Genomic DNA, 11,164 nt, shown 5'->3' on the forward strand with positions numbered 1-11,164 from the left:
AGGTTTCAATCATTAAAAATATCCCCGCGGGATTCACATTTGCAATGCTGCGCGTTGTTAGAATAACCACATAATGTGTACATCGCACCGAGCGAGCGCCACGGTATATATAACGTGCATTATTTAGGACAAAGTGAATTTAGTATCAGCATTTTGGGTCTATTTTACATTTCAAAAGCCCCCTCTGGAAGAATGGAGCACAAAAACGTAATTCAGAATGGTATAAAGCAGATCCTAGACTGTGGGAATAATTTCAGGAAACGCGCTGTCACTTTCTTTGCGGGGGCGTGGCTGTGCTTCATCCGGCTAACTTGAACTTAAACCCTGCTTTCGACCAGGCTCAAACTTTTGGATCTGTTGTCATGGTGATTTGGACAATCCAGGTACGGGGAGCCGGAAAGTCCGGCTTAAGTCAGACTTAACCGAAAGTTATCCGGCTAACTCAGTTATCCAGGTACGGGGAACGGGGCCCAGAGAAAGACTTTCGTCTTGTTTACATCAGGGTCCCCCATTTTCAATTCATCATAAATCATAAAGCTCAACTCGTTATTATTTTGCGCACAGACCGCCGAAACACGGGAACGTTTTGATTATATTTAAAAGGCTTTACGTTAAACGAAACAAGTGGAATTTCGAAGCTGTAAGCAGAATACAAGTCATATGAATATAGTGTTCTTCCCCCTTTTTACTGTATAAGAAAGAATAGAAAACGCATTGCAATGACACCAGATAGTGGACAGACTATGTATATGATGGGATTCAAGTTCGCGTTTTTGTTGATCATAGGCATGCTGTCAGAGTATGATATCTTAATCAAACATTCTAGAACATTTGTCGTCACAGATCATGTCCTAATAGAACATAGGCTATGGCATGGATCGTGATATTGTGTGGACTGTTATTATTACTGTACCGGTACCACCCATTGTGACAACAGCCTTGTGAGTCCCGCACACAAACATGATGGAATTCAAGTTCATGTATTGAAAGGCAGGCTACATCATACATGCAGTGAGATTCATTGTTCTTGTATATGCTCTCGTATTATTGTTTATATAGGCTACCCAATACTGACATCAAAATAGATTGTAGTATGCCTCTAGAAATCATATGCAGCAGGTAGAAAATTTACGGGAGATCCATCGCGATTTGGAATAAAATTGAGGAGAACTTTAATCCCTGGGTATTAATCAAACAACACGGGAAAAGGCAGTCATATTCCAGCGCGGTCTTTATTAGCCGACAACAAAATAGATGCCTCTAAAAATCATATAGCCAATCGAACACAACTAATAAAGGCATTCTTATTACAGCACGTTTATAATGACACACAACCAACGCCAAACAGTGGTCAACGAACGGTCTTTATTAGTATTTTGAGCTGTCCAGGCAGAATTGCAGCAATGGTCTTAGGGAGCCGTTGATATCTGACATCACCGTTTACAAGTCCGCCTTTTATTTATCCCATAATACGCGATAGTGTCTTCTTGGTTCGACAGCAGTGAACAATCTCCGTGGAGTTTCTCAGAGTTCCGCTCGGGTCAGTCCATTATTTCACATCCCATGGGGGGTGTTTCCTCACTTTCATGACCATATATGGATAATCATGCACGAGCATTGACGGTAGAACAAAGTGGTATTCATCAACACGGAGGAGCATAGAGCCTGCGTACGCACGTGTGATGAATCCCGACTTCCCTGTGCGTACACTGGTTCTACATTCCGTGCTTACGTGTGGAAATAGAACATGTTCTACGCACACATTGATGAATGAGGGCCCTGGTTTCTATCTTTAGCCTTTGGCGTGGTTTATTCATTCACATGGTATGAGCAGCAGCACATGAGTTCTCCTCTCACTGAGAGGCTGGTGGAGAAAGAGGTAGAGGGGGAGGAGACATCTCTTTTTATACTCGCCACCTGGTGGTGTCATGAGTGGCTCCGCCTAGAGTGCCCTCTAGTGGAAACAGTTATATAGACAGTTACTAACAATCCTACATAGAACCTCTAACTTTAACACTCCCACTTAGGGTTGTATTAGCATACTGGATAACTTCTCCGAAAAACATTTTACAAAGAAAATAATACAATCCAAAAACATCAAAAGAGTATGGCAGTCAATATTTACACGTTAAACATGACCTCTGCAAATCTCTTCAATTTCAATTTGGAACAGGTTTCCTCATAGTGTCTGCTACCATGTCGTCCGTTGGACAATAAATCAGTGTCATTCTTTCTTCTCTGATGACAGATCTGATGAGATGATATTTTATATCGACATGTTTACATCTATGTCGGCACACTGGGTTCCTAGCAATCACAATGGTTCCCTGGTTGCCCTCATAAACAACAGTCTTCATATATACATAGGTGTCCCTTCAAGCAGTTGTTCTAGATAAACACATTTCTGCATTGTCATAGCTAGAAACATACACTCGGCTTCACAGGTTGATAGTATCACTGTGGGCTTTAAGCCCTAAACCCTCGCTGCCCTTTCTGAAACACAGCTGTTCGTCTGCTGTACCTTTGGGATAACAAAAACAAGTTTTTGACGTAGTTCAATGCTTCTGTGTGGGGTCAGCAAAATGCTGTGACAATTTTTACTCACTACAAAACATAGGTCAGGCCGAGTACAGGTTGTCTAACAAATGAGGCTACCCACAGCTTCTCTATACATCTCTTACATCAGTCAAAACATCTCAGGATCTTTTCCACATAATTAAATCATTTAGAACATGGTAAGTCATCCACCTCTGTATTTAAACATGGGACCCATTTCTGTATTTAAACGTGGAATCCACTCAGGTATTTAAACCTGGATTCTACTCCTCCCGTATTTAAACCTGGAGTATCCTCCTCCTGCATTTAAGCAGTGTAGCCACCCTCCTTCAGTATTTAAACATGGAGTACCCTCCTTCAGCATTTAAGCAATTAGCTACGAACCATACTTTGTATTTGTCGTGGCCTTCAATACCCTCCTGGATTGAATACACCCATTTCCCTCCCACTCTCTGTCTGCCCTCTGGTGACTTGGTTGAATACACCCATTTCCCTCCCACTGTCTGTCTGCCCTCTGGTAACTTGGTTAGAGTAAAGGTGTGGTTGTCCTCTAGGGACCTCATCTCCTCATCCCTTGCTCTCTCCCATTTACTTGATTTGGGGGACACTATGGCCTCTTTAAAGGTCGGGGGTACCCCACTGACTACCCTGTAGCAGTAATCAACGGTGGTAAGTGTACTGTCATCCTCGTCACTCCCCTTTCGGGCATAGTCTGTCAGATACTTTGGGGGTTTGTGTTCCCTTGAGGGATACCTCCCACTGCTTGGGGCACTTGACGTCACCCTCGGGTGCTGCTCGTCATCGCCCTCTGGGGGTGGCTGACTGTCTGCCTGCACGACCGTGCTAAGTACATTGGGCTGATGTGTCTCTGTTTCTACACACCTTACTCTGGAGTCCAGCTCTGGCTCCTCTGTCTGTGTCTCGCTCTCACATGTTGTCTTTGTGACAAACTTGACTAGCATGTGTTTCTGTACTCTCCCTTTACCGGGATGATAAACTAGGAAAGCGGGGCTTCCCTTGTCGTGCCCTACAAAGAGTCCTTTTTCACATCTGGACTCGGGCTTTCCCCTGTCCTGCAGGTATGCATAACACACTGATCCAAATCAGTGCATTCTAGCTAGATTACACTTCTTTCCTGTCAGTGCTGTATACGGGGGGGTGGTGCCCGTGTGCTTATTAAAGCACCTGTTTCTGGTGTAAGCGGCTTCTTGCACCGCATAATGCCATAGGCTCTAGGTAAGTTACTGTCTACTAGCTTACACCTAGCCGTTTCGAAAAGGGTGCACCATTTCCTCTCTGCCGTTCTGGTGTGGGGGATATGGACATGACGTCTCGTGTCTTATCTTGTACCTTCTCAACTGTGATTGGAACTCTCTGTTTGTGAACTCGGTTCCGTTGTCGGACCTCAAGCATCCTACGTTACCATAAGGGGCTACGTCTGCCAGGAATTTCTCCGTGGCCTGGAGTGTGTCACTCTTTGCTTTGAGAAAGTAAACAAACACTGCTCCTGTGCACACATCAGTAAAAGACTGTACATATCTAAAGCCTCCTATGGACTCGTTGCTTACTGGACCGGCTAGATCCGTGTTAACTAGCGCAAGTGGTACCTTTACTTTTTCTGTGGGATTTCCGTTTCTCGATTGAGTAAACTTCCCCGTTTTGCACACAAATTTTTTTTGTCAGGTCTACGCTTTTCACCTTCAATGTGCATGCCTTCTGTCACTGCTTGCAGTTTCAGTAAATCCTCATAATTACAATGACCCATAATCTCGTGCCATGTCTGAATATCGTGACTGACCGTCACGCTACACATATCATTATTATCATTACACTGGTCGTTGTCATTACACTCCGTTTTCAGATAATACATTCTCTGGTACATCTTTATGTCAAACCGGGTACCGTCAGGCTCTACAAGAACATTTGACCTTTATCGAAGAATACCTTGGCACCGCTTGCAGTAGCAGCTATTACAGAGAATAGTCCTTGTGGGAACGATGGTACGTAGAGAGCGTTCTTTAGCGTCACCGTACGCCGGCGCCCCTTGCTGTCCGTGAGGCATACCTGTGCGTTTCCCCTCTCTTGTGCCAATCCGTAGATGTGTCTACCGTCCGTCAGCTCCATGCAGTGCCTTTCCGGGTGGAAAGTGTCGTCAAAGTTCTTGAACCGACCCCTGTCGTTGATGACATGGGACGACGCGCCCGTGTCCACGATGAGTCCCCTTCGCTGGGCCCGCTGCAGCTGGGCCGGTCCGGCGATGCCTGCCGTCCGCGCTCCAAAAGCGCAGTCTTCTTGTCCCGTTATTCTCCGGGTGTCGTCTCGCCTCGCCTCACGTCGATCGTCGCCGCCATCGATTCTCCGGGCGTCGTCTCGATTCATCTCACGTCGATCGTCGCCGTCATCGTGTCCGCTGTCGTCACCCCGTTCACAGCCGTTATCTTGTCCGTAGCCGCCATTTCGTCCGTGGCCTCCGTCTCGTCTGTAGTCGCCATTTTGTCCGTGGCCTCTGTCTCGTTCATGGCCGCCGTCTCGTCCGTAGCCACCATATTGTCCATGCGCGTATCGTATGCTCTGGTTGTGTTTCTTCATGCACGCTCTGTCTGTGTGCCCCGTGGATTTGCAGAAGCTACACCAGACAGTCTTTTGCATTCGCTTCTCCGATGGCCTTTATCTCCGCATCGCCAACACGCCAGTTCCGTCGTGGTCCTGGTTCTCTCTCTTGGCGTCGCTCGGGCCTTTAGCACCCTCTCCCCCTCCTCCGCGGCGGTTGGGTGGGTGTCTTCTGAGGCCTCGAAGTTCCTTAACTTAGCCTTGAACTGTCCTAACGTCATGTCCGTTGAACCGTGTGTTACCAGGAGTGTGAACGGTTTGTACAGCTCCGGTAGTCCTCTCATTATCATCGCCATCATTAGCCCATCGCTTGGTGCTTCTCCGGCACTCCTCAGTGGCGTCGTGATTTGCTCCGCTCTGTTGACGTATTCGGTCACGGTTTCAGTGGTCCCCTTCCTCAGGCCCGTTAGTGCTATGTAGAGGGCCACGACTCTGGGTCTTCCTCGCCCGATGAAATGCTCTCTCAGTACCACCAGGCTTTCTCGGCCTCTGTCTTTAGGAATATCAGCCCCAGGCTGGTGTCGTCGAGCATCAGCGCTAACACGCAGTACGTGCTTGCGTTCCGCTGGTCGTCCAGGGCTTGCTCTTCCGCTGTCAGTTCTCCGGTGGGGGCCGCCAGGATCGTCTCCTTCAGCCCTGCCCCGTGCATGCAGCACAGCATGCGCTCTTCCCAGAGCTCATAGTTCTCCGCTTTTCCATTGAATGTCGGCCATTTGTCTCTTCTCTTGTTTTCCATCCTCTTCGTTAATGGTATGCTTAGCTTTTGCTCTTGTTGGCCTAGCGTCTAGCCACGCGGTGCTCCCAGCACTATCCTAGCTTATACTTCAGCTAAGCTTGCTACAGTACTTCCACTATTTCGCCCCGGCGTTATCTGGGCCCATAACCTGTTAACAGAATTCTACTATAGGGCAACAATAATGTGGTCAAGAGGCATGGTTTCTATCTTGAGCCTTAACTGGCGTTGTTCCTTTTTATTCACATGGAAAGCAGCAGTAACATACAGGTCTCCTCTCTCTGAGAGGCATGGGGGGAGAGAACGAAGTGGGAGTATACCTTTGCTTTTATACACGCCACAAGGTGGTGTACCTGGGTGGCTCCGCCTAGAGCGCCCTCTAGTGGGAACAGATATATATGCAACTAGACAGTCACTGGTGGAGACAGTTATATATGCAGGTAAACAGTTACTAGTGTAAACAGCCATATGTACAGTTAGACAGTTACTAACAATCCTACACAGAACCTCTGATCTCAACAGGTATACTGGTCATGCTATGCTGAAAGTGTTCTGGAGTGGTATACTGGTCATGCTATGCTGAAAGTGTTCTGGAGTGGTATACTGGTCATGCTATGCTGAAAGTGTTCTGGAGTGGTATACTGGTCATGCTATGCTGAAAGTGTTCTGGAGTGGTATACTGGTCATGCTATGCTGAAAGTCTTCTGGAGTGGTATACTGGTAATGCTATGCTGAAAGTGTTCTGGAGTGGTATACTGGTCATGCTATGCTGAAAGTCTTCTGGAGTGGTATACTGGTCATGCTATACTGAAAGGCCAAAGTATCTGCTCTCCCTTTCTACCTTCATTTTATCATCTCCAGTTGGTCCTCAAATTGTGCAACCTGCTAACTACATCGTGTTTGGCATATATTTGGCAGAAAAGCTAAATTCATGCACAATGCAGGCGAGGTGCAGGTTAATATCCACAATGAGAATATGGAAGGAGAATAACGAGTATGGCCGGCCCTCATATTTATGCACTGATGTTGAGAGAGAGAGAGAGAGAGAGAGAGAGAGAGAGAGAGAGAGAGAGAGAGAGAGAGAGAGAGAGAGAGAGAGAGAGAGAGAGAGAGAGAGAGAGAGAGAGAGAGAGAGAGAGAGAGAGAGATCCTCCATTCTCACTGTCGGGAAGCATTTGAAAAGTTGTTTAGTCTCTAAATGAAAGGGATTTCACAGTAACATTGCAATAGAAACACTGCATTGTGCTCTATTACATTATCTATCTATTATTATCTATGTAATCGCATGGATCTTTAGTAGCCTGTAGGTGTAGGCTTATGTGTTTATTTGCATATTGAGTGGTCACTCGAGATGCACGTGGAGACACATTCTAATTCTAAGTGTGTGAACAGATGTACTTGAAGCTGTCCACTTGTGATCATATCACCCGGATCAGATCTTAACGCCAGGTCTCAATGGAGCCTTTATCTGTCACACGACACCTTTCTATTCTCATGGCTTCCTTCCACCCCTACCTGTCTTCCATCTTTCGGTCTGTCTTTCCTTCTGTATGTCTGTCCCTCATCTGTCTGTATGTCATTCTCTCTCTCTCTCTCTCTCTCTCTCTCTCTCTCTCTCTCTCTCTCTCTCTCTCTCTCTCTCTATCTCTCTCTCTCTCTCTCTGTCTCTGTCTCTCTCTCTCTCTCTCTCTCTCTCTCTCTCCTCTCTCTCTCTCTCTCTCTCTCTCTCTCTCTCTCTCACTCTCTCTCTCTCTCTCATCTCTCTCTCTCTCTCTCTCTCAGTCTGACATCTCTTTGTGTTGTTGCTCTTCTACTGTAGGAGTTGATGACCAAACTGATAACTGAGACCCCCGATCATCCTATTCCCTTTCTCATCGATCACCTACAGACCAAGCAGGACAGCCCGGGCAAACTGCTCAGAACCTTGTCTGGCTCTGCTGCGCTGTGGGCCATGAGCTCCCCAGGTGGGTAAGAACCAAGAACACACACATTGTACATAGTCAACATACGATAGGCTCATGGACCGGTTTGTAGCATATCGTTAGCCTCATACGATAATTGCCTAAGTAATCTTTTGGCCAAATTGTGATTTGCCTAACTGTACTCTCCTCACACTGCTGCATCGCCCTGGCTTAGTGCCTATGTCCTCAGCCAATCAGAACACTTGTTACGTTAAAAAATCCCCATCTGCCTTGAACTCACTCGTGTGACTTGTGCATTTAACCAAGCCCCCCCGTCACCCAGTCAACATCCATGGGTAGGACATTGAGGTGGTGGACAACAAACTGGACTGATACCTGAACACGGATGCCCTCTACAGGAAGGGACAGAGCCGGTTGTTCTTCCTTAGGAGGCTCAAGTCCTTTGAGGGTCTGTGGTGGCAAGTGTTATTTGTTATGCCGCAGTCTGCTGAGGAGGCAACATGGCAAACCAGAACACTAGGCGGCTGGACAAGCTGGTCAAAAAGGCTGCTTCAGTGCTGGGTAGGAGCTTGGACTCATTGGGGGCTGTGGTGAAGAGACGCATAAGGAGTAAGATGCAGGACATCATGAAGAATGACAGCCACCCTCTCCATCACACCCTGGCAGGACAGAGGAGCAGCCGCAGTGGACGGCTAATCTTGCTGCGCTCGCGGACTGAGCGGTACAGGGGGTCCTTTGTCCCCTCAGCCATCAGACTGTTTAACACCTCAGGCAAGGGCAGAGGCGCATGAGACTATGTGGTACCCCCCCCCCCCCCCCAATTGGATCTGTTTCTTTATAAAGCCTTAATTAGAGACTGTCCAAATTATATTACTTCTTTATTGGAATGGACCACTGGACCCTATTGTACACGATCCAATGATCGTCTTACACTTTGAGTGCCTAGAGTTTCTACTGAACTTGATAGATCGTCTTATGGCTTCTGTGCCCCTACCTCATGGAATACCCTGCAGGAAACTCTGAAACACTCTAGTGTCTATGGGTCGGTTTAGTACCTTGATAACCACAATATGTAGTTGTTTTTAAATTGTTACTTGTGTTTTTAAATTACTTTACATTTTTGTATTTATTTAAAATGTGCTCTTTATTTGTCTGATGTTTCTGTATTTATTAACACACTATGACACTTCTGAATGTAACATCTTGATGACACTGTAAATACGGCGATTGAATGAATGGTTAGGGTTATGGTTAAGGGGGCATCATTAGAGAGCTCCTGATACAATATTACCACCATACTTGGGCCACAGTACAATGTTGTTAGGGTTATTGTTGCTGCAAATAGTATTGAATAGTAAAATGTGTGATTTAATACTACAATATGAAGAAAAACATATGAAAATGAATATCCAAAAGGATGACATCTCCCTTAGACTCTTCACACTTTGAAGGTTGACTTGTGTTTGAAGGAAATCCAGTCCTGATGTTTTCCATCTACTCTATCAAGAGTATTTCTTTTTTTTTTACTTTCTTAACCGGTCATAAATGAGAAAGTAGTTGTTTTACCAACATGGCCAACATAAACATAAGATTTAATAGTTGCAAAATACAATTAAAAACTCATATTGACAGGATGCGGCTGGGTAGCGCAGTGGACTAAGCACTCGCCTACCACCGCAGACACTCTGGGATCGAATCCAGCTGTCCGCGGTACCTCTGGCTTGGTCAGTCGTCCCTACTAACACAATTGGCAGTGTTACCGGGTGGGAAGCCGGTGGGGTGTGTGTCCTGCGACTCCTACTGGTCGGTCAGGGCGACTGTTCAGCAGGGAGGGGATCGGGGGGAAATAGCGTGAACCTCCTCACGCGTTACATTCCCCCAGTGAGAGTCCTCGCTGTCAGGTGAAAAGAAGCGGCTGGTGGCTCCACATGTATCGGAGGGGACATGTGGTAGTTCTACACCCTTCCCAGGCCGACAGTGGGGCAATGCGTGCAATGACCAGGAAGGGAATTGGCATAATGACTCAATTGGGATGGGTGAAAAATACAGAAAAAGCCCCCAAAAAACAAAAAGACAACTCATATTGACCGGTTGTCTAGTCAGTGTTACTCCTTCCTTACTTCTATATGAATTGAAAATGGGGGACCCTGATGGAAACAAGACAAACGTCTTTCTCAGGTCTGCATCCCCTTAACAATTGTATGTATTGAGCCGTACTGTATTGTACCCATTCTGCAATCTGTTAAATAAAGTTTTCATTCATTCATTCATTCATGTATGAGAAGCTCAGTCAATCAACTAGTGAACAAAAGATTCTCCATTTCTATTTTTAGATGTGAAGCACCTCACAGACTGTCACTCACTCTTACACTTAGTCAGTCACTATGTCACTCAGTCTGTTACTCAGTCCGTCTGCCACTCAGTCAGTCAGTAGGTTATCTTTAGATTACGTATATAATGCGCATGTAATCACAAACACACACAACAAAACACACCGAATTAAACGTGAGCATTCTACAGCATGTCCTTGTTGTGTTGTGTGATACTGCAGTGACTACTACTGTGTCTCTCCCGGCAGAAACCAAAAGTCGCAGGGAGTGCAGGAACTATGAGAACTATGACCAGCCCTGGCAGACTCACTCCAAGAAACCCAAGAAGTCCAAGAGTGACCTGGCCGTGTGCAACCTGTCCCCTCCATCTCCAGAGTCCAAGTCCTGTGAGTGTCTGTTCATCTACTACTATTCCTCAAGTTTCAAGTTTCAAGTTTCTTTAATAGTTGTCATAGTAAAATACAGAATACTTTTCCATGAAATGCTTTTTTCCCCCCTGTATGAGCTCCTGAGAGTGTGCTAGATAAAATAGATAAAAAGTATAAAATAGAAAAAGTCAAGAGTACGTAAACAAAAAGTGTTCAGTCAATCAATATACATATATATACAATATACAATACAGAGTAAAAAGGAGTAACAGTGAGGTACAATGCAGCAATGGGATCAGGTACAACTTAGGGTAAGGTGCAATGAGGTATGAGTTGTAGTGCAAATCTCTTTGCTATTAAATATAAAGTGTGTTAAAGTGTTTAGAGTGGGTGTTACGGTGAGTGTTTATTTAAAGTGAGTGTGTGGCGTGTGGATGTGTGTGCTGTGAGTGTAGATGATGGGTTGTTAAATAGTGTCATTGTCGTTGAGCATCCTGATGGCCTGGGGATAGAAGCTCCTGAGTCTCTCTGTACTGGCCATGAGAAAAATATAGCTTCTGCCTTCAGAAAGTGTTATAAGAAACGTATAGTTTCTGCCTTCAGAACAGTGGCGAATCCTTATGGAAGCCAACGGAAGCCAGGCCT

The 11,164-nt window shown here is 45.8% G+C and overlaps 1 protein-coding gene across 1 annotated transcript; it reads left to right on the forward strand.

Moving 5' to 3' along the window:
- Window positions 1-7,718: 7,718 nt before the first annotated feature.
- Window positions 7,719-10,537, forward strand: LOC311247846 (uncharacterized protein C8orf34 homolog; the record flags this gene model as incomplete). Its single annotated transcript, XM_084338837.1, has 2 exons — window positions 7,719-7,863; window positions 10,400-10,537. Coding segments are annotated over 2 exons (283 nt in total), but the record flags the coding sequence as incomplete, so codon positions are not given.
- Between the last annotated feature and the right edge of the window lie 627 nt (window positions 10,538-11,164).

Source organism: Notolepis coatsorum, assembly GCF_963971535.1.
Source record: "Notolepis coatsorum genome assembly, contig: SCAFFOLD_4602, whole genome shotgun sequence".
NCBI classification, from domain to species: Eukaryota; Metazoa; Chordata; class Actinopteri; order Aulopiformes; family Paralepididae; genus Notolepis; species Notolepis coatsorum.